This window comes from Triticum dicoccoides, chromosome 2B, assembly GCF_002162155.2.
Source record: "Triticum dicoccoides isolate Atlit2015 ecotype Zavitan chromosome 2B, WEW_v2.0, whole genome shotgun sequence".
NCBI lineage: Eukaryota > Viridiplantae > Streptophyta > Magnoliopsida > Poales > Poaceae > Triticum > Triticum dicoccoides.
This window is the reverse complement of record NC_041383.1, coordinates 802023955-802042530: the sequence shown is the minus strand read 5'-3', so window position 1 is coordinate 802042530 and position 18576 is coordinate 802023955. Positions and strand designations below refer to the sequence as shown.

The 18576-nt window shown below is 50.0% G+C and overlaps 3 protein-coding genes across 3 annotated transcripts; 1 reads left to right on the top strand and 2 right to left on the bottom strand.

Annotated features, from left to right (window-relative positions):
* Positions 1 to 7093: 7093 nt before the first annotated feature.
* On the top strand, positions 7094 to 7483 carry LOC119361497 (U-box domain-containing protein 19-like). The gene has a single exon (XM_037626675.1). The coding sequence runs from the start codon at positions 7094 to 7096 to the stop codon at positions 7481 to 7483; it is 390 nt and encodes a 129-aa protein (XP_037482572.1).
* Positions 7484 to 9630: 2147 nt separating this feature from the next.
* Positions 9631 to 11344, bottom strand: LOC119366440 (E3 ubiquitin-protein ligase SINA-like 2). Its single transcript, XM_037632176.1, has 3 exons — positions 11217 to 11344; positions 10634 to 11088; positions 9631 to 10542 (listed from the first exon to the last, which is right to left on the bottom strand). The coding sequence occupies exons 2-3, from the start codon at positions 11048 to 11050 to the stop codon at positions 9862 to 9864; spliced, it is 1098 nt and encodes a 365-aa protein (XP_037488073.1). The 5' UTR covers positions 11051 to 11088; positions 11217 to 11344; the 3' UTR covers positions 9631 to 9861.
* A 5064-nt stretch (positions 11345 to 16408) lies between these two features.
* On the bottom strand, positions 16409 to 17640 carry LOC119366439 (stem-specific protein TSJT1-like). The gene is made up of 2 exons (XM_037632175.1): positions 17287 to 17640; positions 16409 to 17189 (listed from the first exon to the last, which is right to left on the bottom strand). The coding sequence occupies exons 1-2, from the start codon at positions 17499 to 17501 to the stop codon at positions 16610 to 16612; spliced, it is 795 nt and encodes a 264-aa protein (XP_037488072.1). The 5' UTR covers positions 17502 to 17640; the 3' UTR covers positions 16409 to 16609.
* Between the last annotated feature and the right edge of the window lie 936 nt (positions 17641 to 18576).

Sequence of the window (18576 nt, the reverse complement as noted above, 5' to 3'; positions counted from 1 at the left end):
GGAATAGCAGGGACATCCAGCATAGCGCAGGAGGTGGAGCAGTGAGCTGCCTCACTCGTATCCGTCGGGCTCAGCAGGCCACTCAGCCGGTTTTTATGCCGAAGAACTGTTCTGGCTGCTCATCAGATGCCATCAGAAGGGTGGAGAGAATGGTGGAAGGAGGAGATGGAGAGCGACGGAGTGATGCATCTTGCCCGACGTCTGGCCTCGTTTAAATAGAGAGCAAACGGATGGAGCTTGCACATCGTTGCGTTTGATGTCGGCCCCTCTCGTGAACGAACGTGTGGACGGAGTAGGTTCCTTGTCTTCCATGCGCGTTTGATGGAGGCGTTTGAATGCGGAGAGGAGATGTGTTCAGCCAGGCGGGCAGCACCCTCGTCCGGCGTGCTGCTCAATGGTTGAGGCAGTGAGAGGTCGCGTCCGCCCTGAGCCACCTTCAATGTGGAGCGAAGTGCTCTGCGGCGGCATGAGTGCAGGCAGTGGTGACGGGCGGGAAGCACGCCCGGGAGGCGGCAGGGGTTTTTGGTGGGACTGATGGTCAGAAGCGGACGTGGGATCGATTCGGACTCCCGCAAAGCCCTCATGTTTGTCTCCAGTTTGTGGGAGAAAACGCGTTCGAACCACCCAGCGGATCGATACAGACCTGCATTGGATGGCTTTCGTTGTCCAAGGAGAGCGGTGCGGACGGATACGGGAATGTTTGAGGATCAGCGTTGGAGATGCCCTTAGTGTGGTCAGCGGTGTTAGTCTGTTTTTTTTCGGGGCGTTAGTCTAGCTATTATTTAAGCCATTGTATCCGGTTCATGTGCGAGTTGTGAGAAGAAATAAGAGAAGCCAGAAGTGTGTGTGCTGCAAAATTTTCCTTATGTGTTCTTTCTTTTTCTTTTTTGAGAGTACGCCAAAAGCATACCTTAATTTTATAGAAGAAGAAAGCAGGAGTCACGGTACAAGAATGGAAGCAGGGCTTCCAAAACAGAAACGCACACCCTAGCACACCCGGCGATCTAGCCTATGCCTACACTCTCACAAAACGATCCAAAACCTCCTCCTCCTAAACCCGCTAGTCTCCAATCCTTGAGCTCTATGACAATGGCGCGCGCCAATTCCAAAGCGGTCTTCTGCTAGTTGGGCCGATGAAAGACTCTGGCGTTGCGCTGCTTCCAAAGAGCCCAGATGGTCACAATGATCACCATCTCGAAACCACGCTTATGGCCTTTCCTGAAGTTTACTCTGGTGGTCAACCACCAATCTAGTAAGGTGTCTGCCTGAGTAGGGATGGAGCCCCTCAAGCTCAGCTCCTCGAACATGTAGTGCCACACCTCCCGGGCGTAGACGCACTGGATGAGAATGTGCTCCGTGTTGTCTTCGTTCTGCAAACACGTGTAGCAAGCGGAGGGGTCACTTTGGAGTCTATGCCTCGCTCTTCTGTCAGATGTCCAAATCCGGTGCTGCACGGCCAACCACGCAAAGATTTTACACTTAAGGATAGCCCAGCTTCTCCAAATGCAGGTGGAGTAGGGGGCCCTCTCAGTGCCCTGACACAGTCGGTTATAAGTGGATTTCGCCGTATACACTCCGGAGGGATCAGCAGGCCAAGAAAAACTATCTTCACTGGCGGGGTCACAGATGATCGTGCTTATCGCAAGGTTGAGGTGCAAAAGTTGCATGTGGCCGACAAACTTCACATCTCCGCTGATATCAAGTAGCCAACGCCCATCCAAAAGGCCTTCCTCCACCGTGCGTCGGTTGATCGTGCGTGTGTCCACTTAAGCATGTATGAGTGGTGCAATGTCCTTCACCGCAAAACCGTGAATCCATCTGTCTCTCCAAAATAGGACCATACTGCCCCTGCCCACAGAAATCTGCACCAAACTATCAAACACCTGCCGGGCCTCTCTATCCACCGCCATCGGCAAACCTTGCCATGGCCTGTCTGGATCAGTCCTGCGTAGCCACTCCCACCGGACCCGCACGGCTAGCCCCTGAAGCTGGAGATTGCGAACGCCCAGCCCACCAAGCGAAGTAGGTTTACACACCATGCTCCATGCCACGAGGCATTGTCCACCGTTCACTTTCTCTTTGCCGGCCCAAAAGAACGATCGCATCCATTGTTCAATCTCTTCCAAAACCCATACCGGAGCTTCAATGACCATGAAGTGGTGAATGGGTTTGGCCGCCATCACAGCCTTAACAAGCACCAATCATCCCGGTCGGTGAATCAAACCCCTTTGCCAAGCGGGGGCGAAACTCTTGGCATGGTCGAGCATGGGCTGCCAGTCTGCTTTTGAAAGCCGCTTAATGCCCAATTGCAGGCCGAGGTATTTGCAAGGGAAATTACCCAACCGACATTGCAAAGTGGATTCCACCCGGGCACTGTCACTGTTATCCCCATGAATCATGATGGCCATGGATTTATTGTAATTGATCCTCAGGCCGGAAGCCTCGCCAAACATCTGAAGCATCATCCTGACGAATGCTAGGTCCGGCGGCGAGGGTTTAAGGAACAACACCACATCGTCCGCGTAGATAGACACCGATTGGTGGGCTTCGATGCCCGGAAGGTTGCTGATAACGCCAAGATTAGTGGCCTTGATCATGATGCGCGACAGCACGTCCATAGCGATGACAAAAAGCAGGGGTGAGACAGGATCCCCTTGTCTGAGTCCCTTGGCGTGGGTGAAGCTTCTACCGGAAACCCCGTTGACGATCACCTTAGTGGAGGCAGTCCGCAGCAGGATGGCGATCCACCCACACCACTTCGATCCGAAACCTTTGCGCCTCATCACATCCAGCAGGAACGACCAATTGAGGGAGTCAAAAGCCCTAGAGATGTCCAACTTCAGGAAAACGCTGGTCTCCTTGAGAGAATGCAACTTCCTGGCCACTTGCCTCACCAGGAGGAAGTTATCGTGCAAGTGCCTCCCACAGATGAATGCAGATTGATTGACAGTAACAATTTCTTTCATCCTTCGTCTAGCTCTATTGGCAAGCAATTTGGCAAAGATCTTGGCCACGCTATGGGGTAGACTAATGGGCCGAAAGTCACCCACCTCCTCCGCGTCCGGCTTCTTCGGGATGAGGACAATGTGGGCTCGGTTGAGCTTGCCAAAACCACGGCCATCTCCAACGTAAAGCTTATGGAACACCTCCATGATCTCGTGCTTAATGATCGGCCATGCCTTTTGATAGAATGCTGCCGTAAACCCGTCCGGTCCAGGGGCCCTCTCCGGGTGCATCTCCTTTATCGTGCTCCAAACTTCCTCTTCGGTGAAAATAGCATCAAGCTCCGAGAGATCGAGCTCGGCCATGTCAAGAAAATCAAGATCAATGTCGGCCTCTCTGGCGTGAGCGTGACCCAGCAGCTGCTCGAATGCCACCGTGAAGATCTCCTCCTTCCTCTCTTGTTGCGAGACCAACTCGCCGTTATGCCTGATGTGGGGGATGAAGTTTTTGGTTCTCCTGCCATTGGCCATAGCTTGGAACAGCTTGGTGTTCGCATCCCCTTCGCGGATCCATCTCAAACGTGAACGCTGCCTCTCGATGGTGCGTTGTAGAGAGGCTAGACCCAAGAGAGCATGTTTGAGCGTTCTCCTCAACCACCTCTCCCTCCAATCCAGGTGCCGAGCCTCCATTGCTCTGTCCAACTTCAAAATGACGTAGTTGGCGATCGCCATCTGAATTTTGATGTTACCGGTCTTCCGCTGGCCCCAAGCTTGGAGGCCAGTAGCTGTGCTCCTAAGCAACGCGCTGAGCCTCTTGAAAGGATCAACAGAATCTTCCTCGCAAACCCAAGCATCTTTGACCGCTTGCTCGAAACCATCCAACCTAGCCCAAAAGATTTCAAACCGGAATCTGCGCTTAGGGCAAAAAGGAGCTGAAGTGGACAAGTGAAGCGGCGCATGGTCCGAGATGTTCGAAGATAAGGCTTGCAGCAACACATCAGGGAAATTGAGCTCCCAGTCAACCGAGACAAGGACCCGATCAATCTTTGTCAACACAACATGATCCCTTTCGTTAGACCACGTGAAACGCCTGCCATGCATGTATAACTCCTTCAGCTCATTGTTGTCCACAAACGTATTGAACTTTCTCATCATACTCCTATTAAGGTTAGGGTTATTCTTCTCATTGGCGCGAAGGATCATGTTAAAGTCACCAAGGACCATCCAAGGCCCCGGGGACATGTCCCTACGGTGCTGAAGCTCGACCAGGAACTGCGTCTTGAGCTCGTCCCCTTGAGGACCGTACACCACCGAGAGCCACCACTCCGAGCCATCTCTACTATGCACCAAGCCGGAGAGGAAATTGGTGTCACAAGTGATGTTGCTAATAGTTAGGCAAGCACTACTCCAACCCAACAGGATACCACCCCTAGTTTCCAACGCGGGTAAATAGGCAAAACCATCGAACGGTGGTCCAATACATTGCATCACTAAGAACGGGTCGAACACATCAATCTTCGTCTCTTGAAGACAAACAAGGTTCACCTTGGACTCGACAACAAACTCCCGGACAGCATTTCTCTTGGCGGGGTTGTTAAGTCCCCTCACGTTCCAACACAACACTTGAGGGTTCCAATCCATGTAAGCGGTGGGAACACCCCAACACCCCAGCAGCCAAGGTAGATCATGCCGCGCTCATCACCTCCACGCCTCCCGAGCTCGCAGCCGAAGCTGGCGGCACCTCTTTGCCAAAGAGCGCGGCGATCACCTTCACGTGTTGTTCCCTCATGGGTGAGTCAAAGATCTCAGCTAACTCGGCGGTAGTATCTTCATTTCCCTCCAGATCCTCCGGAACCAGACCGAGAGCTCGCATGAGGACATTCTCAGCCTGCGTGGCTTTGGACTTGGTAGCCGGTGCTCTTTTGGCACTCCTCGTTGCCCTGCGCGGTGTGAAGGGCTCTGCATCCGACCGAAGGGAGGATTGGACTTCCAAGAGGATAGGTGGTGCAAGCTTCCTGGCCAACGATTTGCAAAACCACTTCAGTTTACCATAAGCAATCACTTTCTGTGGAGTCATTCCCCCCTCGCCGCCCTGAATCCGTTGTTGCATGCCCTCATGCACATGTGTTCTTTCTTTTCATTGTGTACAAGATGAGAAGAGTAGGTCTGTAGGTGTGTCCACTGCGTACACGCGTGTGTATCCGTCGACGCGTGGCTGCTCCAACAGTCCTCGGCTCGGTGGCCACGGCCATGGACGTGCTGCCGGAGGACGTGGTCGGGCGGGGCGTCCGTCGAGGCCAGAGAGCTCGCAAGGCTCGTGTCCTAGCAGGCGTGGCGCGCGCCGATGTGGCCGGACGTGGACGACGGGGGCGCGACCTGGAGCGTGCGCTCCTTAGAACAACCGACACGGCGTCTCCACCGCACGCCCCGCGGCCTCACTGGGCTCCTCTTGGCCATAACCATCCCACTCTGACGCCGTGCTTTCTGCTTTGTAGCAAAGCGGCCGGCGGCGTGCGTCTCGCCGTGGCATTCCTTATTGCCAGGCTCTCAAGGGGCACGTCCGAGCGTTGATGTATAAAAAAACTAGCACTAAAAAGGGCACGTGCGAGGCAAAGAAATAAAAAAATCATAATCTTTAACGGCGGTGACCACATTTTACTGCATCACCGAGATATATTATCACTCTCAATTTCATGAAATCATGGACAATTTTTGAAATCATGAACGTTTTTTAAACTCGTGCACATATTTGAAATCGTGATTTTTTTTAATTCCTGAACACTTTTACAATCTTTCAAACTTTTCTTGAATTCATGAACATTTATATTATTTGCAAATATTTATTAAAAATTTGTGAACAATCTTTTAAACAGATTTCTTGAATCGTCGAACATTTCAATAATCGACCAAAAAAAATTGGAAATTGGTGGAATAATTTATTGAATTCACGAACATTTTCTCTGATTTAACGAACATTTTTTTATTTAATGAACATCTTTCGAAATGCATGAACATTTTCTGAATCAGCAAACATTTTAAGAATGAATAAACTATTTTGTAAGTGACTAACAGTTTTTGAATTTTTAGGATATCTTTTCATTCATGAACTTTTTTGAATTGGCGAAAAAAAAATTTCATCAACATTTTATAATACACAAACTTTTTTGAAAATCATGAACATTTTTTTATTTTCTGAACATTTATTTTCGAAATTTCAAACATCTTATGAATAAGAAAAAAATATAAATCACGAATATTTTTTCAATCCACAAATATTTTATTATTTATGAAAATAATATTTCAAAATTCTCATTTGTTTTATTTTTTGGAAGTTCTTTGAGTTTCCACATTATTTAAAGTACAAAAAACAAAAACAGAAAATAAAATAAAAATAAAAAACAAAATTTAAAAAACAGGCCGCCCGGACATGCGCCAGCCCAACTGGGCAGGTTGCGTCTTCTCTCAGCCCGCAGAGCGCAGTATAAGAGGTCCCTATATCATGGGCCGACCCAGGCTGGGGTTTACCATGTGTGAAACGTTTTTTTATCACTTATAGATGGCATTGGTGGGTAATATTTTGCAACTTTGGGGGCAATTTTCGTGACGTACAGCCCAATAGGTATTGATATTGATGGATAGCTCATCTTTCCCATTAGCTTGAACATTAGCTGGTGCGTGCAGTTCTACATGGTATCGAAACCGAGAGGTCTTGAGTTCAGGATCCGACTGGCGAAATTTTCACATTTTCCCATTAGCCTGAGCTCTTGGATAAACTGACCGGTGCGTGCAGTTCTACACCGAGGAGCAAAAGAAGGTAACGTATGAGGCCCTGAAGCTGGCGAAGCGCAACGTGTACCACCGTGCGTGCCTTGTGGAGGCCCAACGTCGTGTCGTGCCTCCTCCACCTCCTCTCCTCGACGGACGCGTCCAGAACAACGCTATTGCCAGTCTCCTCAACCTCTCGAAACACATAATCGGGTGGAGCACGCTCGTGGAGGTGGGCAGGCTCGGGCTCATAGTTGATGCCGTCAATGTCGCGGCCAAGGTCAAGGCATGGCAGAAAGCGGTGGCCATCCTGTTCTACCTCTCGCTGAATAGTGAGTACTAGGACCAACCGCATCTTGGAGGCCATCCGGAAGTTGGTGCACCTCATGAGAAAGGGCGCCTACCGCGGCCGCAAGAACGCACTAGTGAGCCTTCACGGGGTGCTCCACAGCGCGAACAACATTGGGGAAGCGGTGTCCGCCAGTGCCGTGAGTGTGCTCGCCAACCTCCTCTCCGACGACCATCAGGACTTTGTGAACGGCTCGATCGCTCTACTCGCGAGGATTGCCGAGCAGCCGGCCAGCACAACGGCCAACCTTGCCCGCTCGGAGCTCGTCACGAGCCTCGTCAACTTCCTCGGCGCGTCGGCGTCTCGATCGGGGAAGGACCACTGCATGGCGCTGATGGCCTCGATGTGCCGGCACAGAGAGCGTCCTGTGATCGGCTGCCACCTCTACGACTATTGGCTCTCGTATACCGTCTCCATGATATGTTGACCCAACCGATAAATGGGCTCACATGCCGGTGAGTGGGTAGAGAAACTCGGGTGCCCCATCGCTTGCTTTTTTACAGCTCACCACTCTGTCGCATCCTTTGCTCGTACGAATCCACCCCATGTACTCTGCACTGGAGCAACAAGGCGCGCAGGAGAGTCGCCGGAGGCAGAAACGGAGAGAGCAAAATAAAATTGCTAGTTTATACTAAATTTTTATATTTATTTATTTTTATTTTTATCTTACTATTGTATTAAAGAGTATAAATTTAATTTTAGTTGGTATAGTTAATCACATAATTTAGTAGGGATTGTTAACCGGTGTTCATTGTAGTGAGTTGTAATCTATATGAGCGGTCACTTTGTTTATGCTAAATTTGAATTAAGTGATGTGGCATAAGTTATCTTTGAATTTATTTTGTGACAATTGAAAACAAAGTACATAGTGCGCAACTACATATTTGTCTATATATGCATATGTTTATGTATACTTTATTTTCATTAAATATCATGTGAGAGGTTTCTAAAGAATAATGTCCAGCTAATATTTTAATAGTGATTTCTAGTGTATTATTAGGTTTGCATACTTATAGAACCCTGTAGAGTATAATTTGTTCCATTTGCAAATGTGTTCCAAATTAGATACCGCAATAAATTCAACATATGCATGGTACTGAAAATAGTCATTGACAAATGAAGCATATCGGCAATTCAGCTTTGCTTACAAAATTTATTTATTTGGTATGCTCATCTAGACACTTGGTTCCATGTGGTGTATACAAGAGATTTACAAGGGTGGTGTAAATTAGATGGAGTAGGTACCTATTTGTAAAATGCTTTCGGTGACGGCAAGAAAAGAGAATTTTAGACGGATTTGCCTCGCCATGGATAAAATGATAGTTCACTCATTCTCCCGGGGCCTTCAAGCACATTGGGTGGAGTAGAAGCCATTACATGCAATTGTAATCAGTTTAGTAGGTTATAGACATAATGCATGTATAACATGATCCAAACATATACTATCTTTGTCATGAATATTTGATTGACAATTACACATGCATGTACTTGTGTTCATGTGCCATCGCTGCTTTGAGAGATGCTACTAGTGAACCTAATAACCCCGGTCCAATTTCCTCCGTGAGAAACTCTTCAACCTACTTTTACATCTACTTCATTTTCTGCAATTTATTATTTCAAAAGTAAAAAAATTCTGAGCACATTAACCTCACAAGAACCGTTCGGTGCACAAGTGGGCTCTTAATTTGTTCTGAGGTGCTGCTTGACTAAGGCTAGGGGTGTTGGCTCGACAGATTGATATCTTTGTCTCTCAACCGAGAGGTCGCTTGATGCATACCATTTCACTTGGAAGCCCAACAACTACTGCCAAGCGTGAATCCTTGGAGTAGAACCAGCTTGCTCTCCCTCCGAACCAGGGTGGGTAAAGCTCACTACCGATGCGGGCAATCATCTCTACATCTTGCCAGCAACTCCTTACTTGTCATGATGCCTTCAAAGTTGAGCGTCGAGTCTGATTACTTGGCGACAGTGAATCTTTCCCTAAGAAACAACACGGATTGATTTTCCTACGCATATGAAATTTAAATGTTATGGAGAGGAGGCCATGACACTTGTATTACTCATATATGACATGTGCAAATTTGCTAGTCATTTAGCGGCATAGTTGCCCTAATAGAAGCCCAGACAAACGTTTGTATTGGGTTAGGTACGTGTGATGTGGTGTAAATTAGATGAAGTACTCCCTCCGTCCGCAAATACTTGTCATCAAAATGGATATCCATTTTTTATGACAAGTATTTCCTAAGTATTTCCGGATGGATGGAGTATTGTATTACCTACTGTGCCTCATGTGAAGCTAAACAGTAAAGAAACCAGGCAACCAAAACTGGGCAATTGCAAATGTTGATAAGATGGATGCAAACTCTTGGCAAAAGGAGAAGTAGCATCAGCACAGGTGAACAAACTGCAGCGACCAGTCCCTGGTTAGTTTGCAGTGTGACTGTCGCTGTTCCTTCACTACTACTGCAAAGCTGCCCTTGTTGAGGTGCAGCAACAATTCATACTGACATCCAGAGAAACCAAGAGAAAAATAGCAAACCCAGAGATGTGTTACCTAACGAATTCATGAACAAATAAATAAAAGTTTCGTCCTCAGATAAAAGAGCCTACGAGTATCTACATATGGATAAAAGTTAACACAGCAACACGCGCTGCTTACATTCCCCATCTCAACCATCCGAAAAATCCACAACAGACCAAGCATTCACCGATATGAAATTCAGACTACCTCAACATCAACATTCAACAATGAACTGTAATCCTATAAAATTTAGCAAGTGTTGCCATCAACCAAGGTCGCCTAACCTATACAGAGTCGCGCTGGTGGCCAAGCTTACGGATGCACACCTCCACGTTGCCATCCTCGGTGCCCGGCAGGTCCTTGGGGACCAGCAGAAAGACCTTCTCCTTCTCCCCCAGCCCGTGACGCAGCGACGTGTTCCGTGCCGTAGACTGCATCTGCAGCCAGGGCCGTCTGTCGCCGTTGCCTACCGGCGTCTTCAGCTCATACACAAACTCCTGCTCACGGGCGTTCTCAGGGCGGATGCAAATCATGGACAGAGCGATGCCACGGCCCTCGCTGAAGCAGTCGAGGAAGAAGAGCTCGCCGTCGTCGCGGCTCTGAAAGATGGTCGACGTGAGGGCAGAGGCCCGGAAGTTCTCGTCATAGTGGAACCTGATCGTGTCCCAGTGGTGGCGGAGGGTGAGGTGGGTCGTGAGTGCGACAGCCCGGCTGGCGAAGCCGCATTGGGGGACAGGGCAGAAGATAGGCTCGTGGCGGCAGGTCTGCTCATGCTCGTGCATCTCGTGGTGCGGAAGGAAGGCCTCACAGGCATGCACTTTGTTGCGGCAGGAGAAGCGGATGCGGCCTAGGAACTCCTCGACGACGCGATTGCGCCCATAGCCATTGCCGCTGCCGCAGCAGCTGCACCGGTTGTCGCCGACTTCCTCGTGGCACCTCGAGCAGGTGACGTGGGCGAAGGGGCACTGCACGCACGCCATGTATCAAGAACACAGCTGAGTTGATTCTGACCGTAATGATAAATAAAACCGTGCTACAACTGCAATCGAAACTCACCTGGTAGACCGGCGGCGAGAGCATGCGGCGGCAGGCCTTGCAGGTGAAGAGGCGGTCGTAGTCGTCGATCCGGACGCTGAACTCGCCGGTGCGCCCATTCTCGCCCAGCTCCTTGTTCGCGTGCGGCCGCCAGGCAGGCCTCCGCCCGTGCCGGTCGAGGTCGTCCGACCCGCGGCTGCGGCTCAGATCGTCGGCATCGTCGTCGCTGGGCGGCCTCTGCGACCACGAGCGGCAGGGCGACGGCGAGTGCGAGAGCGACCGGTACGTCGACGGCGACGGCAGCGGCGAGGGCGAGCGGTAGGGCGACGGCGACGGGGAGTAGACCGACGGCGACCCGCGGAGGCGCCTGGGGCTGCCCTCCGCCTCGCTCGGCGACGTGCGGAGGCGCTTCCCTCCGCCGCTCCCGCTGTAGCTCATCTCCGGCGTCCCCGCGGGCTGCGCGCCGGGGCACGTCCCTGCAGACCGCGACGGCGCCGGAGGACGACGGTAAAGAAAGAAAGCAATCAACTCAACACCCTGCAAATCCCGCTACCGAATTGCGACGGAGTATTCGAGGGCCGGGGATTGGGCGGGGCCGTCTTACCTGAACTGGAGGACGGCGGATCTGGCGGCGGCAGGGGGCCCGGCTCTCGCCCGCCCGTCGCCGAGGGCGGGCGCGGCTCGGGGAGAGGAGGGGCGGCGGCGGCGGCGGCGGCCGTGGGGGCGGGCGGCGCGAGCGAAACCCTCGCCGGCGGCGCGGAGTCGGGGGACGAGAGGAGAGGGGATCGGAACGGGCGAGCGGTGGGGGTTTCTGCCCTGCTCTTTATTTTTCTTTCTGCTGCCTAGTCGGTGCCGGAGGCGGCCCAGTCCGAGACTCCGAGTACAACACTTCCTGCCTGGGCTAAATGGGCCAGAACAATGCCCCCCTTTTCCGCTCTTTCCTTTTTAACAATTGTTGTGCTAGAGGGGATCCCTAAAAAAAAAATTCAAATTCTTGTGTCAGAGTAGACCCATAAGTAGTCGAAAATGCTAACCGGCGACCGTCAGCCAGGGGGGATTTCGCGGCGAACGCCCTCCCTGCCGTCGCACGATTCTTGGAGCAGAACCGACGCCGCATAGGATCGCTGGGATAGTTTGTTGCGCGGCTGCTTTCTGGCGAACGGGTGTGTGTGTTTTCTTCCAAAAAATCACGAGGCGAGGTATGGGGTCGAACTCACGACCTCCAGTGCGCGAGGCCCTTTTATATATGGTTTTAACTGCCACATATGTTTTCAGTCCCGAAAATCCCATTGTAGTTTTGTTTTTTGCAGCATGGCATTTTTTTAAGAGGATGGCATTTTTTTTCTTTTAATGGCATGCCAGTTTTTATTACTAAGTGCATGGTATTTTTTATTAAAAATGTTATGGTTTTTCATTAACAATATTATAGCATTTTTTATTATAAGAGATGACATTTTGTATAAAGAGAATGGATTTTTTTAGAGATGACATGTTTATTTATTTAAGTGATGATTTTTTTTTAATTTAAGAGATGGCATTTTTAATTTCAAGAGATGGCATTTTATGTTAAGAAACACATTTTTATTACTAAGAGATGGAGTTTTTAATTTTTAAGAGATGGAATTTTTCATATTTAAGAGCATTTTTATTATTTAAGAGGTGGCAGGGGGCTCGGCTCTCACCCGCCCGCCCGTCGTTGAGAGTGCGCGCAGATTGCGGAGAGAAGGAGTGGTGGTGGACGTGGGGCGAGCGGGCGTGAGCCAAACCCTTGCCGGCAGCGCGGAGTCGGGGGACGAGAGGATAGGGGATAGACGACGAAGCGATGGGGTTTCTGCCCTGCTTTTTATTTATTTATTTATTTATTTATTTATTTATTTGTTGCCTAGTCGGTGCCGGAGGCGGCCCAGTATGAGTAGAACACTTTGCGGGTGGCCCATTTAGCCCGGACTACTCGAACAAATACTAGGCCCTTCTTTTTTTTGTCTACAAAAAGGCCCTTCTTTTTTAATCTAATAAAGCTCGAATGATACGTGCACATGGCAAATTGAATGTTTCCAATGGCAAATTTAGTGAAGCGAAGATGACAATTATAGTTGGCAAGCATGATAACTTCGTGCTTTGTTTATTTTTTGACAAAAAATTGTTGTGTGCATTGTCATCTTTGCATCATTAGAATTGCCATGAAAATGTTTGATTTGCCATGTGCACGTACCTAACGTTAGATCTTATCATTTTTGCTTTATTCGGCTCTTGTTTTTTTATTATATATGAACGGAATACAATTGTTGTTTCGCAGTTTAATAATAGTTCCATATTAAGTTGCAAATATGCATTATTTGTATGATGATGACTAAGGGGTGTACAGACTCTAAAATATTAGAGTCCTCAAATGTCATTTTATTTACGAAATTACTCGGTATTCTTTGGATAAAATTATCAATGCTCCGACTCATGGACTCAGAGTAACATGTATAGAAGTTAAAGGAATTAACTAGTACCTGGTTTCTTAACAACGCAAAGCATCACAACAATCATATGACCGAAACCAAATAGAAAGGGCAATGCATTTGCTAGAATGGTGTAGAGAAAAGCTCCATAGGAAAACTTCACTTGCGAAATAAGTTTAATGTAGGTGTTCTTGTTCTGTACTCAAATTATATCATCCACTGCCTTGTCATATATCATTGTGTTTTGGTGTTTTGTCTTAATCCCATTGTGTTTTGATTTGTTGGCATTTATAGGAAAATCACTTTGCATCCTCCCTCGCTTCTTCGACAAAATGGCCGTGTGCCCAACCCAATCATGTGACTCAATGTTCTCTTAAAAAAATTAAAAGTGGCCGTCGATTGAGGCTCCTTATCTTATTTGATGGCACATGTTTTAGTTTCTACAATTAATTGTATTTTTCTCCCAAAATTAATTATGACAATTTACATCATGTGTGTATCACGGAGGTGGTTGAACAAGCATAGACCCCGCGCGGCGCTATTAGGTAGGCTAGTCCTTCCGGTTTTAGAAGGTTTTCTTTTCTTTTTCTTTTCTTTTTTTCTAACGGTTTTTATGTTTTTTCTTGTTCAATTTTCAGTTTTTTAATTTTAGTCATGAACAGTTTTTAAAATTCGAATTTTTTAAAAGTTGAAAATTTTCTGAACTCGTGAAGATTTTTCATATTCATGACCATTTTCAAACAATTGCGCATAATTATTAACTTGTGAAAAATTTTGATTCATGAATACTTCTTGATATTTTTGAAGATTTTTAAATTTAATAACAATGTTTAAATTCAATAATGTTTTTTATTTTTTGAAAATTCAAACAAATCCTGAATGTTTTTATTTTATCTAAAGTGTTTTAATGGAATGTCGGCTATTTGAGACCCACGACGTGCCCATACCCTTACATGGGCCCACTTCAAGGGAAAAACTTTGAAGCTCTTTTAGGGCATTTCCGATGCTGACCCACAAATTGGGCACCGTATCCGTCTGCGGATTGGACGGACCAGTCTGCGGACACATATGCGAGAGCCGACCATCCAAAGCTATCCACATACATTTCAAATCGTGTTTCAACTAAGTGGACGAATTTCATCAAACACAAACAGAATTCAGCAAAGTTCAGATGTAAAATAGCACAAATCATCCATCATCCATGCATAGGATGCAAAAAAGTTCAGTACAACAATAGTTCAAATTCAACGAGATTAACCGGATGTTCAACAAGTTTTTCATGGATGGATCATGTTGTCCCACACATACTACCCCTTGAGTTTCATTCAACAATGTATGTGCGTGAAGGGTCTCCACTTTGCCTTGTGGTACATCACAGCAGCGCGCACATGCTACACAACGTGTAGAGCAACATTGAGTGAATGAATAAATCAACAAGTTGAGAAAGAAGAAGCAGAACTTACGATCTTCATGGTTGTCGCGTGCAATGGCCACATTGCCTCCAACCGATCAACCGTGCCATAAAACTGCATGACGAAGTTCTGGATGGTGTGTGATTGATACGTTAACGACTTCACATTGCGTTCATGAATGATGTGCATGTCGTTGGACGTAATGTGCTTTCACGCATGAACTGAACCATGCATGCGCTACCTAAAGAGCCCCTTTTGCTCCTGCCTACGAAGTCTGTAGATAAGGCCAACCATGCATCACACAAGAACTCATTCTCCATGGTCGAGTACTCCACCATCCTTATTATTCTAAAAAAACAACATGAAGTTCGAAGATAAGCTCAATGGGATTTGACGGAACACCTACCGGGCGTGGTGTCCGCCATGGACATCATCGACAAGGGGGAGGATACCTGTTTGCGATGGATCCTGCGTGAATGGCGCCCTAGTGCAAGGCGAACAGGCATGTGGGGTGGTGGCTGCGAACGCCCGGTAACGGTTGGATGGCGGGTAGAGAGGTATATACTTGCCGCCAGAGGAGGAGGGCGCAGATACAAAGTAAGGGAGGGCGGCAGAGTGAAAGAGAATGGGACTGGAGGGGGTTTGAGTTGGCCGGGGTTGTCGGAGTCCTACGTGGACGCGGTCCGGACTCCCATAGAACCCCCTCCCATTTGCTTTCAATTTACGAGAAAAAGCACGTCCGGACCGGTAGACCCATAGATGCAGGGCCGCGTTGAATGGCAAAACACATCCAATCCGCGCAATGCAATACACATCCAATCCGCGCAATTGCGGTGGAGCTTTCTAATTGTAAGGATTTCTTATCTCATAAGCTTAGAGCAACTCCAATGGGGCGACCCAAACGGACATAGATTTTGTCCGTTTGGGTCGTACGTCCGCCTAGCGTACATGAGGCGGACATGAGTGGCCGGTGGATGAACCCACCGCAGAAGATGCAAAAACGGACAAGCTTTCCTCTCACGCCGCCGCGCTCCTCCGCGGCAGTGGTCTGCATGACGCTTTCCTCCTGTGCCGCCGCGTTCCCCCTCCCACCACAGCCCTGCCACCATGGCCGACGACCTCGCCTCTGCCGCGCCCTACCGCTCCTTTGACGAAGACGAGGAGGGCACCGACGACGACGCCTCCAACAACGATTCCCACCCAGCCGTTGACCAGGATGCCCCGCTTCCCGACTGCCCGGCCCCTCCTCCTCCAGCGCCGGCTGCCGCTGCCTTCCCTGAACCAGCCTGTCCAGTTCCGCCGCCTCCGCCACATCTGGTGCCCGGCCTTCAAGGACGACAGCGAGCACCCAGCGCCCTACGCCGGTGGCCTCGCCGGTGAGCTCTACGGCGGCCTGCGTCGTTGGCTTCTTCGCTGTGGGTGTGGAGGAAATACGACGCGGTGGTTTGTGGACGAAGTGCGGGTCGCTGATAGGTGGGACCAGGGCGGACATGAGAGGGGAGGAGTGGACGAGGGGAGTGCCCAGTTTTATCCGTCGCGGACTCACGTTGGCCCATTTTTGCGTCCAGTTTGGGCCATGAAGGACACTACACGGACAGCAGGCGAACACGCGCGTCCGTTTGGGTCGCCCCGTTGGGCCAAGATTTGTGTCCGGATGATCCAAACGGACAAAATGGGTCGCTCTATTGAAGTTGCTCTTAAGCCACATGTCCAAATGAAACTCCTCTCAAAGTCTTGTGCCCCTTTTGTTATCATTAAAAATAAATAGAAAATCTTGTGCCCCTGTTTCCGCCAATCCCGCCCATTGTTTAGTTGAGAGGATCTATCGAGCGTGCGAGTACAAGGATGGTTTGTGGCAGCATGTGCTTAGATTCTTTGTGGTGCGTATTTTTATTTTGCTGTTGGACAAAACATGTCACGACTCGGTAGCAGCACTCTTGGACTGGAAGCAAAGTCTTATTCCTCCATCGTACAAGCAAACAGCCGTACGTGTCAGCGCGCCCACGCCCACACACGGCTCAGATCAGATCAGATCAGAATGTACATTGCCAAGGGGAAAAAAGTAAAATGTAAGCCCAAATTCAGAAGTCCGACGAGCAAGGCGAGCGTCGCCGGCGAGGTGATGTACGCCGGCTGGATCAGATGGCGGCGTCGTCCCATGTGGCGGCCCAGTTGGTGGCGCTGCCGACGCGGGGCATGGAGTTAATCTTGGTGAAGGCGTCGACCTTGAAGTTGGCGCCGCACATGGCGCCCTCGCTGTCCACCCTTGGGAGCGCCTTGAGGCGGTTCATGGGGTGCTCGAAGCTCTTGAGCCCGCCCTCGCTGTGGAACATGCACCCGGGCGGGAACGGCGCGTAAGACCGCCCGCACCCGGCCTTGGCCACGCCGCGGTCGTCGCAGATCACCACCGACCCGTCCGCCGCCACGCCCCAGTGCAGCGGCACCCCGCCGTCCGTGCTCTGCGCCGCGAACACCGCCGCCCCGGAGCCCGACCGGCCGCGGTTGTCGAAGACGACGAAGGCGAAGGAGCCCGACAGGTCCTTCACCACCTGGTCCGCCGGGTAGGGGCCCCGGTCGCGCAGCGTGCGGTAGGCCTCGATCACCAGCAGCGCCTCGTTGGTGGAGCGGCCGGTGAGGCCGTACTGCCGCATCAGACTGCTCAGGTTGTCCAGCGTCCCCATGAAGACGCAGTAGATGTCGTCCAGCCCGCAGAACATCCTGCATGCATGCGCGCACAGAAATCCTTAGTCGTCCGGGCACGGTTGCCGGGGGCGATTCGGGAGGGTCATGAGAGGCCGTGCCGATCGTTAATTACCGCTGGTACCCGCCGGCGGCGAGGGAGCGGGGCTGCGCGGCGACGCAGGCGAGGGCGGCGCCGCCGCCGAAGGAGGTGGAGAAGGCGTCGGCGGGGTGGGCGGCGTGGAAGTCGCGGAGGATCTCGTCGGGGTTCCTGGGCTTGGCGGTGCTCCCGCGCGGGCTGTTGAGCTCCTGCGGCGCGTGCGCCACCTGCTTCTGGAAGATGGCCAACATCTTCACGGGCCAAATGGTATACTTCTTCCTCGCTCGAGCTCGAACCGGAGCTGCTGCTGCTGTGGAGACGAGAGGAGAGGAGAGGAGAGATGGAGGTTGTTGGAGCGGGGAATGGGGGAATGGAATGGAGGTTGAGGATGGAGATGGGCGCGTGTTTTATAGGGCCGGGGGGGCGGGGTGGTCTGGGATGGCACGAGCCGGAAATATCGGGCTGATCGGGAGTCAGTGCTGGTGATGATGACGACGATGATGTGAAGGACGGAATGGGTTGGATTTGGATAAAGATTGGTCAGCTGGGTAAGGTAGCGGGGATAAGATCATCACGTACTGCTAGTTTAGTTTACCCGGCAGCTAACCGTGACGTGACGGCAGTAGGATGGAGTACTACTGCTTCCCCGGTTGGGTTCCCCCAGCCCCAGGAGAGGAGGCGATGGCTCAATCCGGTGGGTGGGTGCGCTCGCAACTTGCAGCATCTTGTCCACGGTTTCGCCGATCTTAGCAAGTCACCAACTAAATTACTTTACAGATTATCTTTTTTTTGAGGATGTATTACTCTACAGATTATCACTCCCAGGGGCGGAGCCAGGATTATCACCCCCTGTCTCCGCCCCTAATCACTCCTTCTGTGGGTGGGAGATTTTGTTTCACTAAAAACACCAAAAATCTATTAGTGTAATTAAACTCTTTAAACATAGTAAAAGTTAATCGAGGTTTCTGAACCACCGAATGATCACCCCCGACAATGTCTGTCGGGAAGTTCTCGTACATGCACCCATCCCCCTTCAATGGTAGTCATCATTGTTGAACGTTTGAATTGATATGAAGCGGCTGTCATTATATCTTCAAGTCATGCATGCATGACCAAAAACCCTAACCTCGTTGCCCTAAGTAAATGTCACGAGTCTATGCCAGATCTTTGTCGACTCTAACCCGGCGGACAAACCTGAGGATGACCGAAGTACGGATGACCAACTCAAAGATATCACGTGTTTGAAGTCCTTCCTTGCGAGGACTAAAAGCCTCAGACTTAAACTTTCAAAAAAAAAAAACTACTAGCGAAGTCGTGACACCGGAA

Coding starts and splice junctions, on each gene's coding strand:
- LOC119361497 (XM_037626675.1), top strand. CDS start 7,094: ATGAGAAAGGGCGCCTACCGCGGCCGCAAGAACGCACTAGTGAGCCTT.
- LOC119366440 (XM_037632176.1), bottom strand. CDS start 11,050: ATGAGCTACAGCGGGAGCGGCGGAGGGAAGCGCCTCCGCACGTCGCCG. Junction 10,543..10,633: donor TCTCGCCGCCGGTCTACCAG/GTGAGTTTCGAT, acceptor GCGTGCGTGCAG/TGCCCCTTCGCCCACGTCAC.
- LOC119366439 (XM_037632175.1), bottom strand. CDS start 17,501: ATGTTGGCCATCTTCCAGAAGCAGGTGGCGCACGCGCCGCAGGAGCTC. Junction 17,190..17,286: donor GCCGCCGGCGGGTACCAGCG/GTAATTAACGAT, acceptor GCATGCATGCAG/GATGTTCTGCGGGCTGGACG.